Source organism: Eucyclogobius newberryi, unplaced genomic scaffold (assembly GCF_026437365.1).
Source record: "Eucyclogobius newberryi isolate DKJ021-1_F unplaced genomic scaffold, fEucNew1.0.hap1 SCAF_10, whole genome shotgun sequence".
NCBI classification, from domain to species: domain Eukaryota; kingdom Metazoa; phylum Chordata; class Actinopteri; order Gobiiformes; family Gobiidae; genus Eucyclogobius; species Eucyclogobius newberryi.
The window spans coordinates 29,474,297-29,487,140 of record NW_027315724.1 but is presented as its reverse complement, the minus strand read 5'-3'; the positions used below and the strand labels follow the sequence as shown (position 1 = coordinate 29,487,140).

General features: G+C 40.3%; 2 protein-coding genes across 5 annotated transcripts in view; one reads left to right on the top strand and one right to left on the bottom strand.

The window, feature by feature from the left end:
- The first annotated feature begins 571 nt into the window (after positions 1-571).
- hspa13 (heat shock protein 70 family, member 13) lies at positions 572-3,848 on the top strand. The gene is made up of 4 exons (XM_072453972.1): positions 572-709; positions 821-1,161; positions 1,909-2,122; positions 2,895-3,848. Exons 1-4 carry the CDS (start codon positions 685-687, stop codon positions 3,626-3,628), a joined length of 1,314 nt encoding a protein of 437 aa, XP_072310073.1. The 5' UTR covers positions 572-684; the 3' UTR covers positions 3,629-3,848.
- A 772-nt stretch (positions 3,849-4,620) lies between these two features.
- The window catches only part of gdpd5b (glycerophosphodiester phosphodiesterase domain containing 5b), a 39,117-nt gene continuing 30,893 nt past the window's right edge, over positions 4,621-12,844 (bottom strand). The window contains exons 10-18 of one of the 4 annotated variants that reach the window (XR_011928120.1): positions 11,581-11,731; positions 10,366-10,587; positions 9,878-10,038; positions 9,267-9,414; positions 9,012-9,094; positions 8,190-8,204; positions 6,643-6,755; positions 5,820-6,055; positions 4,621-5,265 (exon numbers count right to left, since the gene is read on the bottom strand). Coding sequence is in view for 2 of the 4 variants with exons in the window: in XM_072453943.1 (XP_072310044.1) it covers positions 5,186-5,265; positions 6,643-6,755; positions 8,190-8,204; positions 9,012-9,094; positions 9,267-9,414; positions 9,878-10,038; positions 10,366-10,587; positions 11,581-11,731 (973 nt within the window). In the remaining 2 variants the exon portion in view is untranslated. The remainder of the gene's footprint in view (positions 5,266-5,819; positions 6,056-6,642; positions 6,756-8,189; positions 8,205-9,011; positions 9,095-9,266; positions 9,415-9,877; positions 10,039-10,365; positions 10,588-11,580; positions 11,732-12,844) is intronic. The other 3 variants (XR_011928121.1, XM_072453943.1, XM_072453954.1) reach the window with 3 other exon arrangements.

Here is a 12,844-nt window from a genome sequence, read left to right as displayed (position 1 = left end):
TTTATTGTTTTCAAATAAATATAATAAGTCAAAAATGTGACATGATCTATTGCGATTCCAAACTCTTTCACTGCGTTTTAAGGGACAGAAAACATAAATAAAAAGCTAAATCTGTATTATATCCATCGCACCACACACCTCTGTATTAGAGGTGGTCAGCTTGAGTATTAATAGTAATAATAGTAGTAGTAGAATTATAATAGACTTAAATAAACTATAGACTTGTTTTGCTCCAATTGGTTGACAATCCAAACACATTGACGTGACGTCACGGAAGGGGTCTGTGCGTAAAAAGCGCAAGCACTCATGGGAATTGAAGTAAAATTGTGAAATAGTACCAAGTAGCAGCTTATTGAACATGTAATTCTATATGGTTAGTTTGTGTGTCTGTAGGTTTTGTAGATCATGTTTGCCTCAATCAGACCTGTTAGGGGGTTAGGGGGACATATTTCTGTTTCATCTTTGTTGGAAGAGCCTAAAAAGCCCGCGTGCATCCGGTAAAGGAAGACCACTTTTACTACATTACCCAGAATGCACTAGAAAGCGTGTAACGTTGACGTGTAGTTATTTGGTTCGCTTTGCTCCAGCTGTCACATCCTGGTACAAGCTGTAGGCGCATTGTATTGATATATTTCGCAGTTTTGTACATTTTAGCGTCAGTCCTTTTGAGGACAGCGCGCTGTGATGGCGGGTGAAATATCTATGATCGGTAAGTGAGCTTCAAACGTGTCTTTCTCCCTGATGTTGATATGTTTAGCCACGCGATGCTATTGCTAGCCGCCGGTGCGAGTCACCTGTGTTTCCCGGTGTTTCCTCACAGGTTCCGTGATACTCGCGCTGTTTCTGGCCGGTTACTTGGGCCAGCAGTATTTACCTCCCCCTAAACCCAAAGTGATCGGCGTGGACCTGGGCACCACCTTCTGCTCCGTGGGTGTTTTCCTCCCGGGCGGCGGAGAGGTGCAGGTGATCGCGGATGAAGCGGGCAGACAGAGCCTCCCCAGCGCCGTGTCCTTCACGAGCACCGCGGTGCTGGCGGGACACGAGGCCGTGGACCTGGCGGACGCAAACCCACAAAACACTGTCTACGACGCCAAGCGGTTCATAGGGAAGATCTTTGAGCCTGGAGTCCTGGAGATGGAAAGTGCACGCTATCCATTTAAGGTAAAGGCTCTGTTTGCTTAGGAGTTCAACTTACGCAATATACAACTGTTTACTGCAAAATGCCCTCTGGAAATAGTGTAATTTACTGTGAGAAAGGGCTGTAATACCACATGTTACACTCCATGTTTTAGCTGCTGGGTCTTCAACTAAGGCTATGTTCACATGCACACCAAATTCATCTGATTATTATGATGGTTTAGATGTCATGTACTTGTGATGTGATCTATCTGATTTCTTTGATTGTTCACACTAAGTATTGCCACTGAAAAAGGGCAAATGTGTCAAAGACAATTATCAAAAACCCTAAACATAACTCTTATTTTAAAAATCATTGTACTTCTGTACCGTCTTCCAAGTACAACAGTTACTCTTAAAATCCAGATTAACTGACAAACATTAGTAGCTGAGGTAACATACACACTCAAAAACAAATTAGTATTTTATTTGAATTATATTTAAACATGATTCTGAGCCCTTTGACTCACATCAGATTTTGCATGTGATTTGAATTACTTTAAAGGTCCAGAAATCTGATAATAAACAGATTTTGGTCTGCAAGTAAACACACACCAAAAGTTAAATCGTATTACTGTTTGATCTGATTGTTCTAGTGATCTGATTTTACTGGCCAAGCTAATGTACCCAGTGAGAATAGTTGTACATTCGTTATACAGTTAGTTACACATTTGTTTATAACTAATGAACATTTCATTAAGGTGTTGATCATGATTTTGATTCCCTCTTCAGGTGATAAATAACAATGGCAGCGCTGAGTTTGAGATCTCCACAAACCACACTTTCACCGTGAGCCCAGAGTTTATCGGCTCAAGGCTGCTGCTGAAGATGAAGAAGATGGCGGAGCTGCATCTGGGCGTCCCCATCCAGAGAGCGGTCATTTCTGTGCCCGCCGAGTTTGACGAGCGCCAGAGGAATTACACCATCAGAGCCGCAAACCTCGCCGGTCAGTCTGCTACTGGCTTTACTAAAAATGTCTCGTCCTTTTTGTTGGACACGTGGGATATCGGGGATTTTGCGGTTGAAAAGATTTATCCAGACCGTAGTACATCGATGTTCATGCCTTTTACTTTATATCATCATTTGCTTTTGGATCTCTTTATAACCGACCACTTTAGAACCATAAAAGTTACGAACTAAAGGCTGCGTTTTGGCTTTTGCTGGTTTGGCACTGGGTTGAATAGAGTTTAGTCCTGATGTAGGCTCGTTTTGTCCACAGGTTTAGTCTGTATTTGTGTTTTTGCTAGTTTGAACACAACCCAGAAGACCAAATGAAGCTCTGTGGACCTAGTGTTGCCACAATCTTAAAATGTCATCTCAGTTTTGATTTTAAGGAATAAGATCAATACCAATTTTAATACCAAGATTATAAAAAACACTCCTTTTAGACTGTAGAAGAATGCAATTTGCCACATGATAGTTTCATAGATGTTACCACGTGTTCTGATAAAGATCAAGAAAGTTCAGGAAAAGTAACATTTTGTCAGTTTTTTTTCTTCCCAGTAACACTTAGTTTTGGTAATGATTATTATCTAATTTTCAACCTAAAGGCCAAGAACAATTACAACCTTTCAGTCTTTTTACTTGTGGAACTTTAAATGTTAAGCTTTGTGTGGCTGTGCTGGTCTTTTGAGTGTGTATTTTGAATGTGATGTCGTAAAAACACAATAAAACTGTAAATATCATTGTTACTTATAGATTCCTTTGTTCCGTCACAGGTTTGGAGATCTTGCGCGTCATAAACGAGCCGACCGCAGCCGCCATGGCTTACGGGCTGCACAAGGTGGACGTGTTCAACGTTTTGGTGGTGGACCTGGGCGGCGGGACCCTGGACGTGTCTCTGCTCAACAAACAAGGCGGCATGTTCCTCACCAGGGCCATGGCGGGGAACAACAAACTGGGAGGTCAGGACTTCAGCCAGCGCTTGCTCCAGTACACCATGGAGCGCGTCACACAGGAGTTCGGCGTCGCCCCCGCGCTTAAAGAAGACATTCACCGTTTACGCCAGGCGGTGGAAGCGGCCAAGCTCGACCTAACCGTCCACCCCACGGCCAACGTCCACGTCCCGCTGCACCTCCACACCCGCGACCGCTCCGACCCGTCAGAAGAGGTCGTGTTTAACGCTGAAATCACCCGGCAACAGTTTGAAGAGCTCAACGAGGACCTTTTCCAGAAAATTTTGACTCCCATCGAGACGGTTTTAGCTGAAGGACGTTTAGAAAAAGGAGAAGTGGACGAGATCGTGCTGGTGGGAGGTTCGACGAGAATACCGCGCATCAGGAAAATGATCACGGAGTTTTTTGGGAAGGAGCCGAACACGTCCGTAGACCCGGACATGGCTGTGGTCACAGGTGTCGCCATTCAAGCCGGGATCATGGGCGGCTCTTGGCCTTTACAAGTGAGCGCGATAGAGATTCCCAATAGACACTTGCGCAAAAAGAACTTGAACTGATCAGGGCAGATTTTTTACATTTCCAAAACGTCATTTGCACAGCATCACCAGACTTCACCGATGCGAGGGGTTTTGTCTGGGACGAGCAGGGGTAACTCACATTCCTCTGTTTATTTGGAGGAGTGGTTATTAAGCTCAATGCTGCCACTGTAGAATACATAATGTGAAAGGGAAAACGTCATAGACGTTTATCTGGAAGACCAAACACTTTAAGGGCCTGTACATCTTTTTATTTATTTTATTTATTGTTTACTGTGCCTTTTCCAGAGATGCTTTTCTATGTCAAAATGTAATCATGATTAATGGCACTTTTGTCAGTTGCAATGGACAATTAAACAAGCCAATGTCTTTTATTAATTATTGCATTAACAGTGTTTGCTATTGATTCAATTCTTTTAGCAAGTTTTGTTTTAAGCCATTTCCTTGTGGTCCAATCCGTTACATTTAACCACGCTTCACTTCTCTTGGTCAGTCCAGGGTAAGAACTGTACTATGCGCACAAAGAGAAAACTATGACCTCCCTTTTAGCATCATCAGTGCAATATCTTCACACTGGGTTAAAAACAAACAAAAAACTTGGACACGATTCACGTTTACCAACAGAGACTGAAGAGGAGAGACTGTTGCACTTTGAGGACTTCCATCTGTTGACCAGCTTGACCATTTTCCTCGTGATTTTGTGCGTCATGGATGAGCAGGTCAACTGTGGTCGTTCTTCTGCAGGACCAAAGGCTTTATAGTGCCTTGTAGGTTATACGCCTTTAGACGACTGGTTTGTCAAATACACAATGAATTTAATAGAAAATGTACACTGTTCAGTCAACAAATACTTATGGAATTAAATGCTTTATCATTTTACTTGTGCAGTCATTTCTCATTTCTTGAGCGTCAAAGTTAAAACTATATACATTTTACTTGTGGCACAGTTTACAGATCTGTAGGTCACATGAGCAGTAAATACTTTGAGATATTTAATAATGCAAGTGTGTGACTTTTGATTTGAGCAATGACACCGTTTATTGCCATCACATTGGTCACGCATCAGTTTAACTTGTACAATAAACAACAGCACTGCAGCCAAGCTTAAAAATACATTCCCACCAAAATACATCGAGCACATTAAAAAACTCAAACATTCACATTAACCATAAAATACTATTACTCATTCTATCTCCAAACAGCTCACATGTAAACATGCTCATCACTGTTATTCACATGCATTGATCATCAATAATTATCTTACATAGATGATATTTACCTGAAGAGGAAGGCAGGGCTTCTGTAAACAGCTTAGTTTCATTTTTAAATATTCATGTCAGTAATAATAGTAGTCTCAAGAGCAAGAACTGTTTATCTCATGCCGCAAAGAAATATATATAGAGAGGGTTTCCAAGGCAGTGCTTCATTAGAAAACAGGTATCAATATCAAGCAAACATAAAATCAAGCATCAAGTCGAGCCAAAACATTTGGTGAATTGAATCAGTAAAAGTGCTAGTGTTTTCAGTTATGCACAAACAAAACATTTTATACAATGTACAGGTGCTACAGTGTCCACGTCATTGGCCCTGGTTACTGTAGTAGTTGTAGCCATTGTTCGAATACAGCTCCTCTGCGCTGGTCACACCGTTTTCCACCTCTAGAGGGCGACAGAGGGGGAGACGCAGTCATTAGTGCCACTTTACAGAACCAATGAAGAAAAAACGATCGTCGCAGCCCTAATATCCTAATATCTAATAATGACATGAAATTGCCATTTGATTCCTTAGTAGCAATATTTGTAAACTGTATTCAAGTGCCTTTTAATCGACTAATTGTCCACTTAAAAAAACATAATTGCATTTGTATTTTGTACATCCTTATCTGGACTTTATAGACAGAAATGTTAAAAAATAGCATATCTTTTCATCAATAATACATTTGTATGTAAATATTCTCCATCTAGAAATCTATCTTTAGTCATCATATTTTAACCTTTATGTGGTCAAAATATGATGAAAGAATTTAAAAAGTCTGAAAAATAGAAATAATCATAAACTACTAAAATAATCGTTAGCTGTAACTTAAAGTACAAAGTTGTAAAGTTAAAAAAAATCTTAGGTTTATAAATGGCCTTTATTTAAGAGCTTAAGGTTTATTTATTATTAACTCCTCCCACCTCTAAAACCTTCAAACTACTTCTTTGTACCTTACCTTTGGCCCCCAGGACAAACACGAGTCCATTCGGGGGTCCGCTTAGTCTCCCCTAAACTGGAGGGCATCTTGAGCAGAACAAATGCAGAGGAGGTGGAGACAGGGCGAGGGGTGGAGGGGGGCACACAGAGTTTAGGATGCAGTGCTTGTGATGGTGGTGAAGGGGGGTAAAAGGCAGAGGCGATGCTGGTGGCGATGAGTTGGTGAGGAGGCACACGGCTACAACACGGCATGACCTTTGACACAGGAAACAGGAAGTGGACAAGGAAGCACACGAGAGAGATTCATGCTCAGACCGCGGACGCGTCAAAAGAACTCAGACAAGGGCAGGCAGCACAACAGTGGTTCTCAAAATTGTTGCTCGAATAAATTGGATTTTTGGAACTAAGTGGGACTAAATCAGGATAAAGATAACGATAAACTATTATTCAAAACATGTAAAGAATGATTCATAAACATTTATTACTAGAGAATTATCCATTTGGTACAAAATTTGTCTTGAATTAGTCATAATATAGCAACAAAGTCTAGGTTGGAAACAGGACTAAACCTAAACTAAACAGGACAACGCTATTTAAGGTCTATGGGCCAGGACTAAACTAGGACTAGAACTACACTGGGACTTTCCTGGGATTAAATTGGGAAAAACCAGGACTAAAACAAAGATAATAACATGACATAACCGGCTAAACCAGGACAAAAGTGGATATAAATCAGGACTTGGCCAAAAGAACAGTTGCATTTGAGAACCACTGGTTGTTAAAGATTAGATGAGCACATCACAAAAGTCCAGAGAGAGGAACTTCGGTCTAAAGTGTCATACCAGAGAAGATGAGTTTTTCCTTCATGACGTTGAGGTCGCGGCTCGTCCTCCTCACTGCAGCGCTCAGCATGATCTGCTCAGGGTTGTAGCTGTGAATGCCACTGGAGCGATACCTGCAGCAGAACAACACGTCAGACGAGGAAGAGTTTGGGCGAATGTTTGGAGAGGTTTGACCAGGTTTAGAACAGGAGCGTCAGATCTTTGGATTTGTGAGAAGATGATGACATGACATAAGTAAATGTTAGAATATACGTTCAATGTTCAAATGAAATGGTTTTGAATCTCCTTGTTAGTGTTTAAGTTGAACTATGGGATGTGTCGATTTAACTCGCAATGTGTAAATGTTTTAATGATGAAAGCTGAATTTTAATTTTAATGGAGGTTAGCGGTGAGGGAAGTAGCATGTTGTTTGAAACTAGAGCTGGGTTGAAATAATCGATTTTCCGCATCGATTCGCATATTAATGACGATTATCGATTCGTACGTTCAAAGATCGATTTTTTTTTTTTTTTTTTTTTTTTTAAATTAAAATTATTTTCTACATTTCCCTCAGTGAACTTCAATCTACCTTCAAGAAAGATAATTCAGGACTCCTGGATTATCTTTCTTGAGGGTAGATTGACCCTTAACCTTTTCATCAGTCCAGTTCCAGCCATCAGTAACTACCAATACTTGTAAGATTTGCTGTTTAATATTGATATAATACTAGTTTTAATATGTTGCTTCTCTACAGTCATGAAGTGAAGGAAACGGTTCAAATACATTTTTCAATTTTAATAACATTAACCCCCGGATCGAATCGAAATCGGATCGAATCGGAAATCAGATCGAAATCGGAGCGAATCGGATGGGATCTGAGAAATCGCTTTTGAAACGTAAAAATCGGAATCGAATCGATTCTTGAAATTTGAATCGAAACCCAGCTCTAGTTGAAACGGCTGCAAAAAATAAATAAAAATAAAATGAAAAATGCATTTGTTATTGCAATATTGTTTACAGTTCCATGTTTTTATGTGTAGTTCACCAAAACGAGCACTATCAGCCAACTTTATGTGAATCCACTGAACTGTCCAATATTCTCATGATTTATTATCAGTCAAACATTATCAGTCTTTTCCTTCAGTGAAACAGACTTGTGCTGAGTTCAATTAGCCCAAAAGCATTAGTCCCAGTGAACGGTCTGGACAGTAAAAACCCTCTTAATAAAGTGATCAATTTGGCTTAAAGAAATGCGTGATAAAAAGCCTTTGATTTTTTTTGTGTGGGTGGAAAATGGCGTGGGTTTCTCCTTCACAGGAAGTAACGTAATATTCAGCTGTTGCACGAGCTGATAAGAGTAAAGACACAGGCTGTAAACGTGTGCGGCAGATCAGAAAATGTGAAAGTGTGAGAGTAGTAAATGATGAAACCACAAACGAAATCAAATGGTAGAACGACAGTGACTTTTGTAATGAACGGCGAGGTAACAAAAAAATGAAAGACAGATAGGAAAAGATGGACAACGACTTAAGGATTTCTGTGGGGGTTGTGGAAGAGGGGCCCGTTACCTGATTGTGTGATAGCTGAGAGAAGAGGCCAGAGTGCAGCAGAGAGAGGAGCATGCACATCGGGCAGAGCAGAGAAGGACCGGGACAAAAGCGGGACAAAACACAGCAGGAGACAAGAGACAGAGTCAGTTCCGACGCAGCAGCAAAGTCAAAAGGGGCAGCAACACTTTACACACTTCTGCGTAAAGTTCATCATCATTTTAGCCGATAAAGTAAAGGAGATTACAAATAAACTCAGCAGGTAGACAGCCGTTTTCACTTTATCTGTAGTGAAAGCTTAGTGGAAATTAATCAGAAAGGAACACAGTCTGCTTGAGATGTGTTCAAGGGAAAAGGACAGATATATTGACTGTAAAAATACTTGAATTGTAACATGGGAAATATTCTACAGTGAAGTTAAGAAAAGGAGAGTTTCTAACAAATTTGCTGCTAAAATGTAAAGTTTTGACCTGATTAATGTATTAAACAGTTAAATTCCTCATTTGACACGAAAACTGATAAAAACATCATTGTATTTTCTGCGTATTCAAAGCGATTTTGTTTTTTTTTCCTCAGTCACACAGGTGCATTCCATAGTAAAAGAGAGAAAGAAAGACAATAAAAGCAATATTTTAAGCTAAAATTGTAATTGCAAACTTACTACATTCGAAGTTAAACATTGGCGGATCTTAAAATTGGTTGATCCATTTCCAAACCATAGATAATAGATTTTATAACAATAATCCTCTTAAATGACTATGCAAATGTTAGCTTGACTTGTGCGATAAAGTGCAATAAACTCCTCTGGATAAATGAATGAAGAATGTATTTGACTGTACTTACTTCTGGAGTATGAATATTGCTATGACAACAGCAAAGGAGACCAGGTCCACGGTTACCCACAGCACACAGTACTCATCAGGTTTCTGCAAACACATAAATCCCAAAGGTGAGATGCGTCTATGTCCACTAGAGGGCGCAAGAGATTCAAAAATAAACATCCACCGTAACATTAGATGGATAAACGTGTCTCTGCAGCTGAAGGACACTTGAATATACTATGTACATTGCGTTTCATCTAGAAAATGGGACACTTACCATGAGCCAAATGGGGTAAGGCAGCTTATTGAGGATGTGTGGCGCTTCAGAGGAGACAGAGGGCACGCCACTGCACCACAGCACCGAGTACAGCCAGGGCGCGTTCACCGTGTAAAGGGTGAGGTTGATGTTGTTTTGGGAGAGATTTCTGCAAACACACAACGTGCTTTTATGTCATTCATGTCCAACGTTTGTCAAAGAATCAATGTTTTGGTATGACTTATATTGGAAAACCATGCTATTTTAAACAAAGCCAGTCTAAATCACGTAGGACTGAAACAAGTTGAGATAATTGTTGATGATTATTCGATCATTAAATTAGTTGATGAGACTATATACAAACATGCCATGACTGCGAGAAGAGGTTTTATGACCCGGAGAAAGCAAGGATCACTTCAAAAAAGACACTGGAAACAAGGAAAAATATACTTGCATCAAGTTGTACACAAGTAGCATCAGATTAGATTCATCTGGGGCAGATTTTGTTTGGCTTTACTTTTTTATTACACTTTTTATTTGACATTTACAGTGCATTACAATTGGATGCATTTTCTGATTTTGCAAGAGTAAATAAATGTATGGATCCGTGTTGGCAGTACAGAACATGTTACCTGATTTCCTGTGTGTTGGCCTGGTTGTACCGGAGCAGCATCGCGCTGATGCCGTCGCGCTCAAGAGCCTCTGGACTCTTGGGTTTGACTAATGAGGACTGGACCAGGCCAGGCGCCATCTTTCTCACCTCCGCTCTGTTCTCTTCAGGAGTCCAAAACACCTTAAGATTAGAAAAGAAATGCACTTAATTTTAAGCCACTAGTCACACGTTTTTGCTTCCAGTTTATAGGTGACAATTAAGGGACTTTTGGCCATTGATTAGAGGAAATCAAGTTGGAACACACAATTAATAACACATAAGCACATCAAAGAATGGTGGAGTGGCCCAAATTGTACTCAAAAGATTGGACATTCAGAGTAATTCACTTAAAGTGTGCATTAAGAAAATAATTAATTGTATCCGTTACTGCACATTTGGTTCATTTATGTTTTCATTTTCATTTCAATGTTTTAATAATAAATAAAAAACAATTCTTCCTCTTCTCACCAAACTTTGTCGAATGCCTGACTTGAGCACCGTTTGCAGAGTGTGGTTGATCCAGCTGTAGTGGCTGGGGTGCTCGGGGGGCGGTTTCCTCAGTTTGAAGACCACTGTGCAGTTGTTAAAGGAGGCCAGCGTGAGGAGCTGCTCCAGGCTGCACACACTCTGGTTTCCGATCAGCTGCTTCTCGTGAGGGGAGAGGCTTCGCGCGGTCCCAAACGGGTCGTCCTGAGGCACAGAGCGAGAGAGGACGGGGGTCAGGGAGAGCAGGTGTACACTACCGAGGAAACACGGACATTAAGGGATTAGAAGGGAGCACATAGACGTAAAGATACTCAACATGTTCAAGTCAAAATTATGTTACCATGTGGTCTTTTCATAGCGCTGATATAGATAAAAACTATTCCAAAACTACTCAGGAAAGGTGAGATTTTTGTAAGTATCCAGTTTTGATATTATCAATTAGTATCTTGGTATCCATTTTCTGACAATCCTATAAGACAGACATAATAAAAATAGACCATTGCATATTTCCAGAAACTAAAGATGCAAAGCAAACATCTCCTACGTCTAATCATCAAGTACATTTGTTTGTTCCATAGTTTTCCAGTTGATTTGCCTTGCCTTGCTTGGCTCTTTTGTGGACTCGATAAAAAATCTTGCGTAATTTTGATATATTCTCTACATTGTAAACAACTCAGTCATAAAAAACAGAGAATCGTCTTAATTCGACCCAAAAGTAGCAAAGCAGCGAAAAACGAAGGCAATGAGAAAGACTAAGAGGTCGTAATCCTGATGCAAATGGAAAGTGACACACCGGGAACAGAACGCTCATGCAACCTTGTCCTTTACATAAATCCTCTCAGCGTCTATTAAGCTGAAAAGACATACAGAGTTGAACAGTGTTTGAATTTCGACAATTTATGGAGGAGACTGACCTAATCATCGGGCATCGTTCTGTGTGAACAATGTGCTTATGTTTCAAAAGCATGTTGACATTTATTACACAACCCTGCTACATTCGACCATGAAACAAATGAGAAAGTGATGCATGCGAGTCCCCTGGAGCCAATAAGGATGCAATGCAAGATTCAGTACAATTCACAAATACAAGTTGCCAAAAACTGATATTTTTGTTGAAATAATACATGAACCCTTTTTGAATCAAATTTGTAAAAAAAAAAAAATAGAGATTCATAATGCTACAAAAAACGGGTTTACCTTGAGAAACCAGTGTCCTGCGTTGAGTTGCCGCAGGTCAGTCCAGTTGAAGGAGGAGGCGTCGTCCCACTGTCGCTCCGGAAACACCTTCTGTACGTCCGTGGTCCGGCGCAGTGTGGCGTCGTGCATCAGGAAGGGCACTCCATCCAGACTGCGGACGGAAAATAAACAACGTATAAGGCAAAGCTATACAGGAAGCGTTTTATTCCCAACTGCTGCAACAACTAATCATCTCTTCCTCCGTTTAAGTTCGGGCTGGGCAATAATGACGATAATCAGAAGATATTTAGGCAATCCAAGAGAAAAGTGCTAGAACCTCACGTGTCTTTAAAAATAGTATTGTACAAATGTAAACAGACTGTAAATTACCCATAAAAGTGTAGAATAGGGTCTCAACAATGAATCGACAACTCGTGCCTAGTCGACAATAAAATATAACCGTAAACGTTATCTGGACTCAACTCTAAAACATATGCAAAAACACTTTTTCATTATTTAATCAAATTTTCCTCAATAATCCATTTTATTGGTGAATATTCTCCAGGTAGAAACCTTCAGCTGCCATAAATGTACAATAGAAAATAAATATTTGAAAAGCCGACCAATTGAAAAAAATAAATTGCTGACTAGTTGTCTACTAAAATAATAGTTAGTTGTAGTGTACAGTATTGTAAAAATCTAATGGCGAGACATTCATTAGGAGGTCTGAATTATGTATATAACATAATCCTGCATATTGCTCTCCTCTACATCTGTTATTGCTTTCCTGATTTGAATAAAACAAATACACAATAACAACTGTACAAAAAGCGCATGTGTTTTTGCTTTGCCATTCAAATGACCGTCCCGTCTGGTCGTCTTGTTTGGAAAACCGCAGAATTTGAAAGTTGAGCGTGTGATTAGACATAACTCTTAGCTGGTCCGTTTGTTAGTCAGCTCTGTGTAAAGCGCGTGTGGAGACTCACCGTCTCTGGGCTGTCATCAGGTCTAATTAGACCTGGAGTTCACCTGTCAGCAGCCCGCACCAACAACAGCTCACCTCGACTAACTGTATGACTAACACGTCCATGAGGCAGGTACTAAAACTGCAGAGACACAAGCAGCTAATGACCATGAGCATTGTCAACAAGCTTCGTAAAACACGGACGATAAGGCAAAGGTCAGTTTTATTCACAGTCCTTTTCATTCACTGCCCCCACCGTCTTAAAACCCACTTTTATTCACTGGCTTTAAACACAGCGCGAGTTATTATTTTTAATGAGCA

Coding starts and splice junctions, on each gene's coding strand:
- hspa13 (XM_072453972.1), top strand. CDS start 685: ATGGCGGGTGAAATATCTATGATCG. Junction 1,162..1,908: donor GTGCACGCTATCCATTTAAG/GTAAAGGCTCTG, acceptor TTCCCTCTTCAG/GTGATAAATAACAATGGCAG. Junction 2,123..2,894: donor CAGAGCCGCAAACCTCGCCG/GTCAGTCTGCTA, acceptor GTTCCGTCACAG/GTTTGGAGATCTTGCGCGTC.